Raw genomic sequence first — 19,418 nt, 5'->3', positions numbered from 1 at the left:
ACGAACTATCCAGTTATTCTTTCGTAGGGATGTGTGTAATTCTCGAAGCTCTTAGATTTAATCTAATTAATCATTTCCATTATATTATAATTAGTTTCGTTACTCTAATAACATAGTAGTATTATGCTTAGTATGAGAAAGAGGGAGAGAGTGAGAGAGAAAGAGATAGAGATAGAGAGAGATAAAAAGAATAAAAGTCTTGATCTCTCTCTGCGAGTGAAAGAAATAGGACGAAAAAAGAAAATATTTACGTCAATGAGACTCGCTGTTCTCTCGAACAGATTTAAAAACCTTAGTCGATATGCGCCTCGTCTCTACTCTCTAGTCATTCAATTTAAATTGAGCGGTGAGGAAACGAGACGACAACAACAACAATACAGGAAAAAATAAAAGTAGGTTATGCAGGTGTGTAGTGGTATGTACGCATGTTTCTGATAAATGTGTTGGATATGACACTAAGTTGGAATAATTGTCTATATGTATGTAGTTTTGCATGCTGCTACGTACGTTTGCGTGTGAACACAACGATGAGATGATGAAAACAGTGATTTGGGCCACCACTATACCATTAATGATTTAATAGAGTTGGCAAAAAATAAGAATAAGATGACACAATAGTACTATATCTAATGTACGATAAATCCAATATCGTCGAGTTTCTTATCCGATTTAAACATGAAAAAAGGGACAAAGCACTATAACTTCTCGACGAAATATCAGATAACGCGAGTTGTACGTCTATACTGACATTAGTGTATTTATAAAGGTTTACTTGTGTCAACTATCAACTAACGACAATTGGACAATTGGAAAAATCTAGATTAATAAATATCACCCGAGTTGGCTTCGAGTTGCTTAAAACTGGTTAATCGATTAATACGAGCTGGGATCACCCTTTATCAGATTTCTTCTTAATTTTTTTCTTAAAAATTATATTTCATAATCGTAAGCGGCTCATTTCGTTAGGCTAAACCATTCTTTAACATGTAAGGATTAGAATCGTAAGTAGGTGCGAGATTAGAGATCACAAAATTTTCTTTTAACGAAGAAATCAATTTAAGATTAATACCTATGTCACAGTTGTAACGCGTTAATAACACAAGATTTCAAATGGCTAATGAAACTTTGATTTATATTGTGTTATTATATGCGAAAGCACAAATTCATCAATTCTTTTATTCGCGATTTACATATATACCGACTGAATTTGAATTTCATTCGTCTCTCTGCATAAATTAATTACTTATATATTATATATTGTATTAGCGATATCATCTTGTCAATTAATCGATTTATGATAATTGATAGATCGATTGATGATTAGGATAATCAACAAAACCGCCGTTGCCATATTATTCTTGTAGTACTGTTATAACGAAGTGATGCGTTACACCTCACACACACATTCACACAAACCCACGCACACGCTATTTTTTACCTTTAAGTCATTTATTATTATTATTATACCATATATAGCATTTCTAGTCACAAGGACGAAGCGAAGGTTCATTAAAATAGATAAACCATCAAAAGTTTTTAAACATCTTGCCATCACACCTTAGTCTGCCTTAATTCCTTATTCCATTATTATTTGTCATTATATTGCATTATGTGTACATAATATATTATATATAATAACTGTACGCAGTATGACTAGTCTCAGCACTGATAAAGACGCCAACACACACAGACACACGCAGAAGTTCCTTTATTTTTCTAGTAGTAGTTGGATTCTATAAGTTCTGCCAATCGGGTCTTATAACAATAAGATTAACCTGTTTTAAATGTGTTTGTATGAATTTCAACTAAAAGCTGGGAAAGCATAATATTGTATTAGCAGTGGAAGGTCGCCTATGTGGTATCGTGGTATACACGCAATAAAGATACTCGCGTATGTGTCAGGAGTCCACGGGTCAAAGACGGTAAAATAAGCCAATAAGGAGAAAAATAAAATATATGAATAAAAAAATTGAGATGTACGAGATGAAGCAAGCAAAACTTTGACAAATCAATCATATAGTAACAAACACTTGAACGGCATATTTCCTTATATGTATTATATTATATATATACGTATAATATAATATATGTAAATCTTTATCTGTGATCACGCGCATCCCTTTGTAATTACATTTATAAAAAACTGCGTTTACTCATATGTACTATTCCTTTTATCATTATAATCGACTTGGAAAAATATCAAAGCGGTCCAATCCGGTCACACACGTACACGCACATACCACGTACACACGCGCGCGCGCACACAAAGATGTAAAGCTGAAATTTTTATCTTTTTTCAAAGATATTAATTTAGAAATTCTTGTTGAGCCACCGGCAGGGCAGCTTTGGTATCTTATGTCCTAATGGACAATTATCGATTTAATATTTTGGAATGCCGACGATTGTGCGTGTCGAACGTATCCCCCTAAGGATAAAAAATTATCAATCCAATTTGTTCATCATTCAATACTGACATAAGTCATAATATTAATATCAGAGACTGAGAGAAAAGAAAATTCTAGAACAATATATATATTATTATATACACGTAAGCTACCTCCTTTAATCTTGTATCGAAGTCAAGTGTTATGATTTTAATTCGATAGATTTAAATGAGGAAGAAAAGTAATGGAAAATTAAAACGATTGTCTGGAAATAGTAAAGTCATATTTTACACACACACACACACACACCATAAATACACGTAATTATGTTTCTACTGAAATCATGTATACTTTTGACTGTTAACGAGGAAATATTATTTACGACACAAAGTTATATTGCAATGGGCGCATATTATAGCGTTTTATCGTAATTTTAATTATTAAAAATAATAAGGTTTGATTGACGAACAGTAACCAAGAGAGCGCGTGTTTCATAAATCCTGCATATTTTAATAATTATTAATGTTTATGAAGAAGAAATTAAGAGAACCAGTCTCAAATAAGCGCGCGTTTGTGCTTGCGTTGAGTGCGTGCGCGAGTGTGTGTATGTGTGTGTGTCTGAGAGAAAGAGAGAGAAAGAAAAGAAAGTTAGCGAGGGGATACGACGAAGATCAAACGACACGCACACACGAAATTGGAGCGTTATACGAATCTATCACCATCAAGGAAAAACAATCTCTTATTATATAAAATTATTATGTAATAATTGTCCATACATCTTAAATTATCGAAATAAACTATAAGAATTAAAACAAACACGAATTTATATATAAAGATTTATATAATTTGAATCACTTAATTTTAAAACATTTAAAGATAATATAGGGGACTTGGAGGAATCAACAAACCTCGTACATAATCTAATTTATTATTAATAAAAATATATGTGTAAAAATGAGTGTAGAGGTGTAGATTAGCTTGGTTATGCTGCCTCAGTTTTTATAATGTAAACTAGGGGAGAAGGGGGATATTGCACGGAGATAAGTCTACAAAAGCTCAGCCTCTGAAATCCGAAGATGTCTGGATGTAGTCGAAATAATTCGATATATATGCTTATAATGTCTAACACAGCTGTTGTGTCAACTGATAAGGAAAGAGTGAGAAAAACACCCGAATCGATTTTTCCGAAAAGTTTTGAATATTAGTCTTACACAGTTGGCAGTGTGTGTTGGCACCAGTTGGTTTGGTACTTTGGTATACTACTGCTCGAATGAAAACAGTCTACAGTTTAAAATATTTATTGATAAATACTACTTTACGTTTTTCATATTTAATGCAATGGCATATTCCTGCAGCTATTCGCCGGATTATTTTTCTATTGTCGATATTTTGGCTACAGAAGAAAGGATTTCCTGCAAATTTCAAGTTAATGTTCCACGATTAGGTATGTAAGGAGCTAACCTAATTATTCATTTTGTACGTTTACAAAGGTTATGTTACATTTATTTATATTTATTGCTTAGGTTATTTGGATGTTTCCTCGGAAAGTCAAGATTTAAAATCTGGAACTAAATTGGAGTTACCTTTTTGGGCGGCATATGATTTAAATGTCTTGCATGGATCTATAGTTAACGTTGACATACCTAAAGTGTACAAAGATGGTTATAGGTATTCATAATTTTTATTACTTTTGACTTTTGAAGGTAACTTATAGTATAGTTTATTATCCAATTTTTATCCTAATAATGACCACATAAAACTTTAAGTATATTAATTGTTGATATTCTGTGTAGGGAAATATTGAATGCTGATGCCTGTGCCGTAACATTAAGCAAATGGAATCACTTTTATTATGAATTAGGCATGCATCTTAGAAAATTGAAAAACAGAGACTGTGAAAATATTACTGAGTGCCTCTTGCAGGTAAGTATCTCTAATTTTAATATCATTCAAACCTAATATATACATTACTTAATTATTTTTTACTTATTATAGGCATTCAAGTCTAGATTCAGACTAATTATGGATTGGGCTCAAAATCCTATTTCCGATCCTACCCTGTGTACACAACTCCCTAGAATGGAGAGGCTCTTATTTTTATCTGGTAAAAAAAGCAAAATACAATTGAACGATTGGTTGAAATGGGGTGTAGGTAGTATCGAAAGTTCTGAAACTGCTGTTAATCTAAAGAAACGTAAACGAACAGATTGTGAATTAAATTGAAAGAACATTGGAGAAGTTTGAAAATCACATATCCCTTTATTTAACAATGTAAATATCTTTACTATACTTTTTTAAATAATAACAAGTTATCTACATCTTTTGTATGAAATCAGTCATAGTTTAACTTCCAACAATAATTATTAATGCCTTAGGGGTCTAAAGTAATAATAATAGCAATAATATTAAATAACAACTACTTCACAACCCACGTCAGAATATTAACGCTACATTATCAGAAAACAACATGAAAATATTGGTTTCTCGAACATATCATACTCGCAAATTTTCTTTTATGATTTTATAAAGGGATGCGAGCTCATTTATTCGTATAAAAATACAAAATTGACTTATTTAGAGATGCTTAAGAAATTCACGCAATTATGTAAGATTCGGCAAAGATAAAAATTGCATGTATGCAATGTCGAATACTTTCTTTCACTTGGAGCTTTCCACACCCCGTATTCTGTAACTTTGAGCGATATGTCGGTATCCTTGAGGATCGAAACAGATATATACTTTTATATCGTTGCAATCAGGCATATTTATCGTTAGGTATGGTAAAGGTTACCGAAATTTGTCGGTAAGAAGTTACAGAATAGCCCTACAATTATGCTAAAAATTGACACAACTCGACACAAACGTATAGTTTGCGTCACATAAATTATAGCAATTGCTTCCTATTATGTCGATCTTCAGTTTGATTGGAAAATCTACATTAGAACTTGCTGAAATGAATGTCTTTGAACATTTTACACCATATTACCGATCTCTTACCAATTATGCCTACTTTACTAAAGCCTAGAGTTATAAAAAATACACAGTACTAATGAAAAATATATGTACGTTAATAAAAAAAGTCATTAATTTTCAATATGTCAGTTGCTGAAAAACTATCGATTCGTCGAATAAAATTTTGAATAATGTAAAAAGATAATCAGGCGTTCCAAATTTTACTAGATTTTTTACGAGGCAGTTTTTGCATTTTTCGGCATACGCGTAAGATAGGTTGAGCTATGGATAAAAACGCATTGCCTAGATTTCAAAATCTACAAAATTTTCTCCTTCGGGTATTACTGAGCGTGTCTCATAAAGACTTGGAATGTTTTCGCCAACTTCTTTTAACAAAAGAAATGATTTAACAATGGATTCAAGACAAAGAAAGATTGTTGAATTAAAATAATTTCAGACGGATGCACATAATCTTATGATGCCAAGGACACGCATACACCCGTGTAATTGGAATATTAATACCTAACGTACGATATTTTTACAGTGTATTGTCTGTATATCACTTTTTCAATTATAACGTTTTGATAAAAAAATATATCCCAATGGAGGGTTTTTATGAAGCATTCTCACTATGAAAGCTGTTATAACAAATGGTACAGTATACCTTATAAACATTCATTCACGTGACAAAATCCCCGGACTTGCCTATAATAATAATAATAATAATAATGAGCTATATCGTTTTTCTCACTTGTCACATTTCACTCTTTAAAATTAAGCATCTTTGATCCATGCTAAGGAAGGATTATGCATGGCTAAAGGCACAAGTTGAGCAAGTATTTGAGCATAGCGGATAAAATTTAGAAAACTAGAGGATAATGGTATAAAAGGGAAGAAAGGAGGAGAAAGAGAAAGAAAAAGAGAGAGAGAGAGGTTTAGAAAATGACGAGTTTGGCAAGGGAAAGTACGAACTTTCCTTCTAGTCAAAAAGTTGACTCAGTTTCTAAAGTAGGTTCCTGTTTGAAAAGCCTAAAACTGCCTACCGTTGATGCGGTATTTTCAAGAGCTTGAGCGGTAGTTGCAGCAGCGGCGGCAGCCGCAGCAGCCGCAGCAGCAGTAGTGGTGGTAATAGTGGTAGTACTGGTAGTGGTGGTGATGTTTACGTTTGCGATAGTGGCGGTGGTGTTGTCGTTAGTAGCGCTGATAGCGGTGATAGGCGTAAGATCCCTCAGTATCATAACTGGACTGACGGTACCGGCAGTGAGCATCTGCTCTTGAGGACTCATGGGAGCAGTATTGGCCGGTGTTAGGGGACTACTAGGGCTCTCATTGCTGCTGACGTAACTTCCAGGAGCGTTTGAAATCGGAAGAGGCGTCGTTGTGCCTCCATTAAGTTCTGCCGTAGCGCCACCCAACAGCATCTCTTGAAGCAAACTATCTATATGGGCTACTCCGAACAGCCTAACGAATTGGATTTGCTCGATCATTTGCCACGAAATTGATTGTAGAGCTGGTAGGGTCAATAAAATTTCTCCAAATCGTCCCCTACTGTCGTACTGACGATCGCTGATGTAATCCTCCAGATTAATTTGTATTTGATATCGCAAATGCTTTATTCGAGACGGCTCGCTCAACCCTTTGGCGTCTGAAATGTAAAATTACTCGAGTGCTGATGGTGGTACGATTGGATTGTATCGGTTGTGGTTGTATACATATATATTATGTGTGTATCATTATACTTACTAGGATCAAAAAATACGATTGCTTTTAAACAAGCAAATTCCGTATCATCAATTTGGACTTCGTTAAGTGGTTTCACCAGCTCGTCCATTATCCTGATCCCTACTTTACTGATGTCCAAGTCCTGGTTACGTCCCTCTGCGGGCAATGATATCACTGACAAACACAGTTATTCCGTTCATACCTAAATTCGTGACTGAGCCCGGATAAAAGCTAGTAAAAAATATAATTTTTTCCCAATCGACAAAGCAACTGCTTATAATTGGTACAAAGATATTTTTGCCAATAATAATTGATCCCAAAACCTTAAAATTTTGTAGCATGCAATTAATACCGAAAGGAAAAGTCTCCATTCCAGACTCAGTCGGTCTAGCTACAGCCCAGAGTCGTGCAAGTGAAGAAGCCCAGTTTGCCCATCTTTATGTTAAGTAGTATACATATTGTAATCGACCAATAACGACCAAAGCCTAGTTGTCTAACCACACACTCATTCGTTCCCCACAATCTTATCTAAGTGTACGAAATGCTCTGTCATTTCTCTCCTCCTTCTGTTCTTGATGGAAGTGCTGCATACCGAATGCTCAATATTCGCTAACTACGAACAAGAAGAGGTGCATCCTGGATCTATTATTTCAGGACCATCCTTCCTCGGGCACTTGTCCGAGAAATTAGTAATCTTTTAATTATTAAGGTTTTTAATTTGTTGACTTTTTGACGTTAAATGAAGCATTTGACATTATTTTGAACGAACGACCTTGACAATGTAGTATCCTCGCAATAAAATAAAATAATGGATATACTCACTTAACAGCTACACTTTAAAACCAGCAAAAACCCCTTCAACGTTCGATCGACCAGTCTTATCCTCGTTCCTCTAATGCTTTCTCAAAGTACAGGAATTAATTTCAATGTTTTTTAAACAACATACATGCAGGAATCTCAATCACTACAAATACAATTATTTTATTTTCACACTCCATGCAATTTTTCACATTCCTTACTAAAGATAAACAATTGTACAAATACACCTCTAACTGATTATGCTCGAAATTAAAAATAATAAAATAATTACATTATCTTCCAATAAATTAAAACAAGAAAGACAGACGTTCGTTCGCCAAAGATAAAACTATTAATCGCTCGATCAATTATCTGCAAGCCTCGGATTTTTCTTTCAGTAGGAAGACATCAAAAGGAAAGTACAATTAAGAACAAAAAACTTTAATTCTCCTTTCACAGCAAAGACCTTGAAGATTTCTGCTAATCGACTGTCGACGTCATCCTCCCAGCGCACGTCAAAAGCGTCATTTTACGTCACGCGCACTTGGCAAATTAAAAACCTTAATGATTGAAAAATGATCCACTCGTAGGAAACAATGTCTGAGCGAGAGTAGACCTGAAATGGGTTCAAGGGTATCTCCGTTGTACGCGTGATGCGCGAATATTGTAACACCCTATATACATTATATCAGCAGCTGGATAGGAGGAAGTTGTGCTCGCGGTGTGCGTGTATTTCGAAGGTCACGCGTTACGTCAGCGAAAAGGTGAAGGAAGCTCTTTGTATCGTCGATTAGCTGACTTTTCGAAATAGCACTGGGATCTGGTTGCATCTATTCCTCGAAAAACTCTGTGGCTTTTTTATTTCAGCGTTACCACAATTAATTTGGACGCACGATTGGAAGGATTGGACACGGCGAGAGCGTATGAAAAGCATGGTAATATATAATTATAGGACTGACCATAGAACGGATGATTTTTCAAGAGTCTCAAGTTTGACGGGACTTACTTACCAGGACAACTCTTAGTGATGATACAATTGTTTCCTAGGAGTAAAACGTCCTTGAGGTGCATACTGCGCCTGGCGACACCGAGAAGAAGATGTTCACCAGCGTGCGCCCTCAAGAGGGCGACCTGATCGTCCAGCGTGAGTTCGCTAAAGGCCGGAATGTATTTTGCCCATTCCACTAGAATTAACAATTGCTGCTTCATGCTATCGCACACATCATTGATATTAGCGATTTGTTTCGTGCTGAGGTCATTGTCGCTGCTCGGGCTACCTAGCTGTTGAAAATCCGCGAATACTGTAAAAATCTATTTAACTGCCAAGCCAGCGGTCAGGCTTAAATCGTACAGACCTCTAAAGCAGCTCCCACTTGCCTGCTGAGCATTTCAGCCTGAAGCAAGGAAACTACCGAAAGCCCGCTGCCGCTGTTCGCTTGTTCTTCGTAGCTCGGCCTTCTACAGCTTATTCGATCCCTCTCGTTTTGCACAGCTGCGTCAAATTTCAAAATTTCTTTTCAATTACCGCTATCCCAAGGTCGTTTAACTATTTATCGAAAACTACGTAAAATATAGCTCACCCTCTTTCTTCATCCCGGCTTTGAAGCACTTTCGCAATCTGCAATATCTGCATTGATTCCTCTTGTCCTTATCTACCACGCAGTTTCTGCTGAATCTATCAAATAATATATATATATATATATATGCATGAGCGATAGGAGAGGGGTTTTGAAAGAATAAGTAGAATCGTTGAGCACTCGTGTGCGTGCGACAAACCTGCATGTGTAAAGGTGATTTTTCCTAACGGATCTCCTAAAGAATCCCTTGCAACCGTCGCAAGACGCAGCACCATAATGTTTACCCGTGGCTCGATCACCGCAAATCGCACAATGTTGCGAGAGAACATTGGCCATCCCCGAGCCGGGTAAACCCAAGACCGAGCCTCCTGCTGCACCAGCGCCCATACTCAGGTCTGCATCTGTGTCGTAAATTCATAATATAATATAAAAATAATGATACAAGTGCCAGAGAGAAACAATAGAGAGCCTAGCTACATTTTTGCACATTGTAGTTTATACACATCTTAATCGTGTATACAATCTGAAACGTCCCTCCGCGCGCGCGCGCGCTAGGGGTCAGCACAGGGTTAAGTATGTAAATAGTTCTGAAGCCTTGAGAAAATGCATTGGTAATGCATTCGCTGCAGCTAATACCACTGATAAAGGTCTGTGTTAAGTGACATGTTATGGCGAAGCGAAACAAGATTTATACTCATTCTATTTCTGCTCCACATCTGTTTACTTTTTCTCGTGAAAAAATGGCAAAAGTCAAAAAGGCCTGAATTTGCGTTATAGCTATATAGTTATATACATATATATAGGGGGTAGCAACACGCACTGGGTACCGAAGAGTCCACGTGTAGAGTAAATGGATGGACCTTGGAATAATTTATGAAGCACGATTCATTAGATTCCATTGCTATGCAATACGATTTTACTCTCCATTCCTTCTTCTATTAATATTAATCATCTTCCTTTGCTTTATCTTAATTGCAAGTCAGTCAGTCGGGTCTCTATATTAAATTACTTTGACTGCTTCGTGACAGAAAAACGTACGTCTTTCTTTCTCTCCTCTTTCCACCGTGTGCACTCTTCCTTCAATCCCTTATTGTACTTTAACAAAATATTACCACTTGTTTACCGATTCCTCGCTACCGCGAGCGTGTGCTTCACGTTCGCACTGAATTATTCAGCGAACGATAGAACGATTAGCGTGTAATGCATCGCCGCCTGCCGCGCGCGCTCCGAGGAGTATCATCCTCCTCCCGAGTGCAAGCTGAAAGCTTTTAACAGCTTTTAACCGATTGCGCAATATTCTTGGGAAATTTTTAGCCGGAAAAATCGGAGCTGCGAATAAAATGGCACCGATCATTAAATTAATAAATAGATGAAATAAATGTTAATGCGTCGGACAGAAAAGGGGACTACAAATGCAATTTAATGATGCTCTCTGAAGCAATGGTATCTGATTTAAATTTATGAAGACACATTATTGCCGGCATCAGAGTCAAGGCCCGGTCGAGCCTCGATTAGTCAGTGTAAGTCAGTGTTGTTGTGTGCGTGTTCTCCTGCAGTGTGCTCCTCTATCTCTCTTTCTCTCTCCTACTGTAGCCTGATGTGCATGTGTTTTATGTGTGTGTGTGCTTGTGTTTTTACTTCTCTCCTCTTTTTGTCACTTTTACGAATGACGACGCGCATCGCGCATTACGTTGCAAAATTTTCGATTGACTTCTTCGATGGGTTAAGGAAGACGATTTTACGCGCACACATATATCACCTTATACCACTCACCTATATATATATATATATATATATATATATATGTATAGAATAATACACCGCGAAGAGTCGAAAGAATTTGAAACTATCGAAAATTTGGTAGAAATCCGCTGACCGAGTAGCACTCGAGCAGCACGGCGAAGCAAGTTGTTGACTATACGAGACATAAAATGAAAGTTCCGATCTGACACGTCTAGTTTTCAACTCCGTTAAAACAGGATTCCTGCCTCTAGGCTGTGTGACACGCTTGGAAATTTCCAATGTAGCGAAATTGCCTTAATGAGAATATCGGCAATACGATCTCGAGTAATTTCATCAGGATAGAAAAGTTAATTAAAAAGCAATCATCGTGCGAAAACAATATTTTTGTCCGAAGAGTGCAGGCTTCCCCAACCGAGTCTTCCTTAGGCTAATTAGCTCAAACATTCTTATCAATTCAGTGCTACGAGCATCGTACAGTATTATTGCAATTCTCTCTTGACTAGTTGAACCTCATAATATACTATAAATATTTAATGTACGCTCTTGCCTACGAAACTATTTGATTATGTTAATTCTGCGCCAACAACTTGAGCAAACACGTACGCCGCGCGCGGCGCGCTTATAATTCACAAATAACTTGAAAAGCTTCAATGACGCAGAATTTTTACGAATAACGCGTACGTGTCACCCAAATCCACAAATTCTCTTACTGCTTGTACACACACTTTGATTTGCACGTAGTACAGTCATTATACTAGGAAGTATTCTATGCGCGGCGACTCTTGTTATTTGATCGAGGGATAGAGAGAGAGAGAGAGAGAGAGAGAGAAAGAAGGGGGTTAGGGGGATAGGAGATATCATTATGTAAGAAAACAGCGTACGACTGCGATGTATTTTGTAATCTAGTCAAGATTTACTTTGAGATACACACTGTCTACGGACATATATATATATATATATATATAATCGCATTAGAAGAAGTGCAGACATCTTGGAGCCTTTTTTGCATACAGTGAATTAATTATAGTATCGACTAGAATGATCGAAAGAAAATTTCAAAATTTATCGCTAAAAAGAAGCGATTATTACGGGCAATATCGAGCAATCGCAAGGTCTCATGGATTTCGAATTACCAGTCTGCCACGTAGATCCGTTTACTCTTCCCGCAAGAAAAGCGAAGCTATCTCTCTTTTCTCTCAGCTATTACGAAACACACAGACTTTCGTATAGTCGAAGGTCATAAAGAAACTTGACGGATAATAAAAAGAACGGATAAAAGCTCCGCGCGAGAATGAAATCTAAGCAATTGTCAATAACTATATATATATACATATATATATATACACATAAACACCTATCTCAGTCGATGTGTTTATCAATGAAACATACCTGCTAGACCCATTGCAATTTTTTTCACGTGACAACCACCTGAATATAATTCGCCGAGCGATGCGTGCTTTTCCGTCTTATCGAAGATTCCACTTTCGATTGCTCTCCCAAGGTTGCGGATCGAGCGACAATTCAGGAAAATAAGCCGAGTGGGAGGCACGCACGAAGTGTTAGAGGCACAAAAGGCATATTTTTGTTTTTCACTGATAAAACAAAGCGAGACAAAACACAATTGCAACGAGCACCAAGAATCTTACGAATCGCCAAGAGTGCTAATGGCCTCAGCCGTTTGCGTTGATGGCGACGGTAACGGCCGCGACGGCGTCGTCGACGACGACGACGACGACGACGACGGCGGCGACGACGACGGAAGCATCGGCGATCTGGCAACGACTGGCCGGCTACGGGCTGCACTAGTCACTACTCGCGCTACACCACCACACGATTCTTGTCAACCTACCTACCTACCTACCTACCAACCTACCAACCAACCTATCTTACTTACACCGACTCCCAAGAAACTTGTACATACCAACATTCGTACGCGCCTGTTACGTCACATCACAGACACACTCCACGCGAGAATTAATACGAGAGACGCTAGACGAGTCGAGACGAGTCAAACTCGCTATAGTCTCAGGAGTCAGAACTGTGGTGAAGCATCGCGAGACCTCCTGTGCCCGTGGCGACTGTCGCCAGTGACACGAGCACTGGACTCGGTATACTCTAACTCTACTCTCTGCAATTTGCATCGTCAAAGCAAAGCAAACAACGGCTCACCGTATTGAACAAGTTAGCGCGCGCGCGAGTCTTTCTATGACTCGTGCGCGCTGTATGACTGTGATCCGTACGGCTCACGGTATACCCATATAACTACACACCCACCTCATTCCCTCGATTCTCCATAATTTTTCCTCATAAATAACCATTTTTTCACCGACCATCCGACAATTTTTCCTCCGTACCGTGCTTGGTATACGATATATATACCACAACAATCGTATCTCAAATCTTTGATTGATCAATCGCGAATAAACATCCTGAATAAATAAATTCCAAGATAAGGTGAATCTAAACTTAGTCTTTCAACATGTTTTTTCGTTACGACCAATTTCTTCTGCTTACTCGATAAAAGGAAAAAACAATATATAATAATTCCAAGATATGTGTAATAGGTATTTCTTGCAGTTATAAATCGATAAGCATTGATTGCTATTGATAAACTATAAAACAAAGTAGTCGTTTGAGAGAGCAGTGCTGAATCATTGGCAGTGTGTGTCTCATTGCATCAATCACCTAACAGCAGCAGGGACAAGGGCAGTAGGAGGCTGCTGCTGCATGCTGCAGGCAATGGCTGATTTTGTCACTCTTCGCATTACTGCTACTGCTGCTATTTACTGACATTTTCTCTGTATAGTATACCGTTTATCGCTGGCAAACTGAGTCATTGCGCTGCTACAATTGCTACTGCCTGCCTTGCTTTGCTTTGTTAGAGAAAGGTTAGTGTGCATTACCTACTCGGACTCGTATCGGCCGACCCATCGGCTATTTATTTGTCCCAAGACTGATATTCTTTACGACCTACGTTTCTCATGGCATCGAGATACCGAGCGCTCTACTATATAATAGTATTATATATATTATATCTATACTCTCTTCTCTCTCTCTCTCTCTCTCTCTCTTTTTTCATTTTTCACACTCGAAAGATAAATAGGATATTTTATCCAAAATTATCATGACGCGAGGACGTTTTAAAATAAAACAGACAGCAGAAACTATTTATATTATGTACACACAAATAGCAGTCTGACGACAACAAGGAAATATGAAATGCATCGTATATCATTACTGTATTAGATTATCACTGATATAACTCGGATTTCTAATTATTAGACTAAAAAAGGACATAATCTTTACAGACCTTTAAGAAGATTAAGTGGAAAAAGAAAAAATTTATCATACTCCAACTCCGACAGACAGATTAACGCGACACAAGTGGTTAAAAACATTATCGATTATTAAGACGCTTTTATCTTTACAATATAATTGAACACTATCGCAACGGGCTTAACACCGCTACATATTCTTATTAAATTTATCAATTGAGAGATTTCGAATCAACCGGGCACGATTATTGAGTTTATTGTAATAATCCGCGGAAACCCATTTGCTCAACAATCTCTCCGCGGTTATCAGGATAATAAGCTCGGCCCATGAATAATATTTTTCCTAAATATACATACATATATATATATATATATATATATATATAAATTATTACATGAAAAACGTTTCTCACCCATAATTGTGAATAATTGATCGTCGAACCTCATGGTAAACGATGACTATACGTAGATCTCCAATGATAATTAGCTCTCTCAATGATTTTGTTCGCACTCACAAACGAATAAAAAATTGATTAGGATGGGTGGAAACACTCGTAAGAAAAATGCTGCGACTTCCAGTAGGCTCCGACCGAGCATGTGAGCTCAACGGGAGCTTCGAAGCTAAACGGCTAAACCCTAATAGCTGACTACAGACAGACTGCTCAGCAAAAGATTCACCGGTCGGGAAGCAGTGAAAACGAGTGAAACATTGAAACCGAGAGCGCGATACGGTAAGATATTTGTATAGGGTAAAGAGAGAGAGAGGGGGGATTTAAATGAGTAAGCGAACACACATAGTAAGAGGGTACACTATACAAGAGGCAGTGAGTAGAGAGAGAGAGAGAGAGAGAGAGAGAGAGAGAGGGAATATATATAGTGGGAGGCTGAAAAACGATAATCTAATCTCTCTTAAATGTGACTACAGCATTCGAGAAATGACGCCGCGTCGTCGGCGGTGATCACATCGACGCTGATTTCGACGCCCATAAGTTCTTTAGTTTTCTCTACAAAAATAGTTTTTTTATCTTCTCCTCGATTTTTGACCGAAAATTATTTTAATGTAAAAAATTCTAGCCCCTCCCCCCTCTCTTTCGTTCTTTATTATTAAGCTTCGATAATCGAATAATTATCAATTTAAAGGAAAAAGAAAAGAGCCTTTGTAAATAAATGAAATTCGAGAAATGAGAAATGGATTAGAGGGAAAATAAAAAGCACGCGTCTTTCACGTGACATTGCACGCATCACATCAACGCGCTTCTCTCGCGTACGTGTATTTATCTGAGTTTGTCACGTATATTTACGTGCATTATTCTTCTTCATCCTTTCCAAAGTTTGATAACAGTTTTGGCGAATCCTCCTTTCTTATAGAATCTCATGTTAAAAACAATTGTACAGCCAGCTTTAAATCCATGGAATATTTTCATATATCTATTCCAATAAATAAGAATAGATTGCTATACTTGCTTAAACTGTATTGAGAGTACGGTGCAGTTCTCAGGAATAAGGCAACGACAAAACAAAGCATCTTCTATTATTCTGCCTTAACATCGATAAAAAGAGGGAAAATTAATAATTGATAAGAACTGATATCATGTAATTGCAATAAATGAAAAAGAACGATTGGAAAAGCATCGAAAAGATAAGAATGAGTTTCAATAAAGTAATAGAAAAGTTGGATGATGGAAAACATTGTAAATAAGTTTAGGGCTGATCGTCAATAAGTAATGCTTTCAGGTACTAGATAAGATAGTCCGATAGTAGTCGATTAGAAGTGACGCAGCATAAGTGGCGAAGAGAAAAGATTTATCCACGTGCGATAAATGCAGTGCAACAATTGACACAAACGATCTCTAATTGAGGCTTATTCTTGTAGTCGAAGCATCGAACCTTATTTAAAATGTCTGCTCTTGTCACCTTTTCTACGACAATTTATGAGCCAACTACGCGCACTCTCATTGTTCAATATATAGTTTATCTTATAGTTATCTCTATAGTATTTAAGGATAGGATATATATTGCCAATGAAATCACTCAAATCTGTTTTCGTCCTATTCGACCAAACTGAAGAGCGATAAAAGCAATTTGAGACTAGACAAACCAAGCCGCATACTAAGTGTGCTGTGTCTTACCGATATCTTTTCACAAGAAGCGTCCTAATCTCCATGTCTCGGATAAGTATACCAATACATGCTACAGGGGAGTATTATTTCCTCTTGGGGGCCGCGCGACCTTATATTATATACTAGGTAACTCAAAGAGACTGTACACCAATAACGAACAACCTGTTATGTAAATCAGGATCAAGGAAGTCGACGATCGTTTTTCAGCTATAAAATTGACAAATTTCTTCAAGAGGAAGTAAGATCCTTGACATATGAGATAATTGCGTCAGAAATTCGGTAGAAGTGTTTCTCTCTTATCAACGTCTTATCTCATCGCATTTGCGCAATTTAAAGATGGAAATCCATACCGATACACGTGCGTGGATAAAGAGGTAATAAAGTAAATAATTAGAGAAAAATCGGTAGGAGTAATAAGCTTCCAATTAATTACTATACTCTATATGTGTATACTTGTGTTATACCGCAAGATGAGGAGAGAGAGAGAGAGAGAGAGAGAGAGAGGCGCATTTTGGTACTGCGTTGCTTATAGGTCTTTGGGGTTATCTGGCGCTGCTTAAGATGCCTCTTCTTATCTCATCACACACTGCCCGCCAGTTAGTTCCACATGAATTTTTGCGGCTATTGCGGATGTAACGTGTCTCTCATGCCCGCTCCATCACCATTGCATAATCTCAACGGGATAAATCGGACACGTTCATCTTTCAAAGAATTTCTGAATTTCTTCCCAAATCTTCATGCCTCTCGTATTAGTTACGGACTAGTGCTTCAATGAAATTACCTCTTCAATAGGGACGCGACTTCTTTTCATGTTTTGCAATGCTTCAATGCTCCCACACACACACACACACACACACACACACATACTCCGCATACCCCCTACCCAATGTCAATTGTAAAGATTTGCAACTTACCATCCGACGGTGAGGCTGGCGCTGGATCAGTATTTGGCAATTCCTCAATTGTATCATGTCCACCTTCCATTACAAACTCTATAATCGTCAACACCATCAACTGCGAATACAGCTTTTCTTTATTTTTATATAACAAGTAAGAATAAGAGAGAGAGAGAGAGAGAGAGAGAGAGAGAATTTTTTAAAGATTTAAACGAAGAATAACGCTCAAGCCAGTTTGCCGGACATTTGGAAAATGTCGCTACTGTTTAAATATCTGTGGTAACGTGGCCCGACAGTAACCACTCGCCAGTCTCGCCAGCCAGTCATTCATTCGCTATCAGCGTTCCTCCTGTTAATCTTATTTTGAAGATTAGCAGCTTGGACTTTTTGGCTCATTTAAAAAATCGACCTGTACAATTTTGTCTCATAATTAAACTTTTCCCACGTCGCGTTTAAACGTTATTCTTCTCAACTGCACATTTCTTCTCTCTAAAGGTCTAAAGTGATATCTTTCGTCGGTAAGATGGTAAGATGCCTGTCGTCTCTAACATGAATAACGAAACGACACACTCTGCACGAAAATCACAGTCTCGCTAGTTTTGCAGACGCTTGGCAATACTGCCAAGTTTATCTCTGGTTTATCTACTCTACTTATCCACTGTAGAAAATAATACGAATAGTCTTTTCTATGTATATATACCTATATTGTATAACGGATCGAGATCTTCCAAACTTCGTAATCGCTGGTACTCCAGTCTATATGTATAATACTACCTGAGAGCGATAAAAACTGAAGACGCGCGACGATAACCTTATTATTATGCTTTTCGTACAGCATGATGCAACTAATTTCTCCTGCGAAGCTACGCTGCACAAACAAAGAACACGGAATGCTCTCGACAAACACACATCCGTATAGCAATAAGCTTGGTAGTACATATAGTATATACAATCGTGCGATACCAATGTTACGAAGAAGCACTCATTTACTCTATAGCACTGCCATTATAGCGAACATGTAACCATCATCTAACGAGGGAGAAATTCCGTAGAAATTTCCACATTGGCAATATTGCTCGCGCGATAAGCCTATATAGTTTCGAGTTTTTTGCTTGCCGACACAGACATCTACAATACTCATTATCGACGGCAATTCGTCTGAGATACTGACCCAACGACTGACCCGATTATTGCCCCGCGTTGCGTTGTTGTCGCGCGGTACCACCGCACCGCCGCCGTCGCCGTCGCCGTCGCCTCGCCGCGTCTGCGTCATCTCTGTATAATGTAACTAGTATGTACTCTATATAAAGTACGCACACGCACGGATCAAATTTATTTGGTCCCCTCTATGTAGCAGCAGTATATATACGTATAGCACAAATAAAATATATTAGCAATCTAAGTGTATACTCTTTATTCCTATTCGTTCAATCTCGGTTATTATCAATTCATCTGGCAGATGCATGCCATTTCACGCCAACTATTTCTCTCGATGTACGTATATCTCGTGCTGTAACGCGATGACCAAGCAAAATCTTATACAACTATACTAATACAATAATTGCAGACGACAACGCGACAAACTGTGCGGTAGAAGCACTCCCAACTCTTATGCTCTGTATACATATATGCCTCCTCGTAATAGCCAAGTCATTGACGTCAACAATGTAGTTTACCATGCTTAACAATGACCAGTTTCGTGGTGTATTAGTATTATATATGTATATAGCTTTCTATTTCTCTCTCTCTCTCTCTCTCTCCCACTACTTTTTCGGCTATCGAATTAATACATGCATGTATGTATACATACTACCCGACCTTTTCCTTCCTCTCTCAATCAGAGATATAGAAAAATATTTTTTATTCATATCCGCGGATCTTCCGTGCCTCTATAAGATACGAACATCCCAACTATCCGCTGATTCGAATGTCATGATTCTTCTATCATCTG

At 37.7% G+C, this 19,418-nt stretch overlaps 2 protein-coding genes across 3 annotated transcripts; one reads left to right on the top strand and one right to left on the bottom strand.

Annotated features, from left to right (window-relative positions):
• Positions 1-1,678: 1,678 nt before the first annotated feature.
• Positions 1,679-4,700, top strand: Psf3 (DNA replication complex GINS protein Psf3). The gene is made up of 4 exons (XM_066738241.1): positions 1,679-3,828; positions 3,908-4,052; positions 4,178-4,307; positions 4,380-4,700. Exons 1-4 carry the CDS (start codon positions 3,723-3,725, stop codon positions 4,605-4,607), a joined length of 609 nt encoding a protein of 202 aa, XP_066594338.1. The 5' UTR covers positions 1,679-3,722; the 3' UTR covers positions 4,608-4,700.
• Hnf4 (Hepatocyte nuclear factor 4) lies at positions 4,626-19,226 on the bottom strand. Of its 2 annotated transcripts, none has more exons than XM_066738239.1 (8): positions 18,639-19,221; positions 17,486-17,585; positions 9,633-9,834; positions 9,437-9,531; positions 9,212-9,348; positions 8,867-9,137; positions 7,080-7,214; positions 4,626-6,981 (listed from the first exon to the last, which is right to left on the bottom strand). In XM_066738239.1, the coding sequence occupies exons 1-8, from the start codon at positions 18,738-18,740 to the stop codon at positions 6,320-6,322; spliced, it is 1,704 nt and encodes a 567-aa protein (XP_066594336.1). In that variant the 5' UTR covers positions 18,741-19,221; the 3' UTR covers positions 4,626-6,319. The 2 variants fall into 2 exon arrangements, with proteins under 2 accessions (XP_066594336.1, XP_066594335.1); XM_066738238.1 differs by having other exon boundaries at positions 4,847-6,981; positions 7,080-7,232; positions 18,639-19,226.
• Between the last annotated feature and the right edge of the window lie 192 nt (positions 19,227-19,418).

Source organism: Prorops nasuta, unplaced genomic scaffold (assembly GCF_024137725.1).
Source record: "Prorops nasuta isolate Cenicafe-Biocafe unplaced genomic scaffold, Cenicafe_Pnas_1.2 PNAS00018, whole genome shotgun sequence".
Classification (NCBI taxonomy): Eukaryota; Metazoa; Arthropoda; class Insecta; order Hymenoptera; family Bethylidae; genus Prorops; species Prorops nasuta.
Note: the sequence above shows the minus strand (reverse complement) of the source record. Positions and strands in the feature narration are given on the sequence as shown.

Bases quoted from the DNA above. Each gene is read 5' to 3' on its own strand.
- Psf3 (XM_066738241.1), top strand. From the start codon at position 3,723: ATGGCATATTCCTGCAGCTATTCGCCGGATTATTTTTCTATTGTCGAT. The intron at 4,053-4,177 runs GTATTCATAATT...TATTCTGTGTAG, and splicing joins GTGTACAAAGATGGTTATAG to GGAAATATTGAATGCTGATG. The intron at 4,308-4,379 runs GTAAGTATCTCT...TACTTATTATAG, and splicing joins TTACTGAGTGCCTCTTGCAG to GCATTCAAGTCTAGATTCAG.
- Hnf4 (XM_066738238.1), bottom strand. From the start codon at position 18,740: ATGACGCAGACGCGGCGAGGCGACGGCGACGGCGACGGCGGCGGTGCG. The intron at 9,349-9,436 runs GTGAGCTATATT...AATTTGACGCAG, and splicing joins AGCCGGGATGAAGAAAGAGG to CTGTGCAAAACGAGAGGGAT. The intron at 9,138-9,211 runs GTCTGTACGATT...GATTTTCAACAG, and splicing joins AAGTGGGAGCTGCTTTAGAG to CTAGGTAGCCCGAGCAGCGA.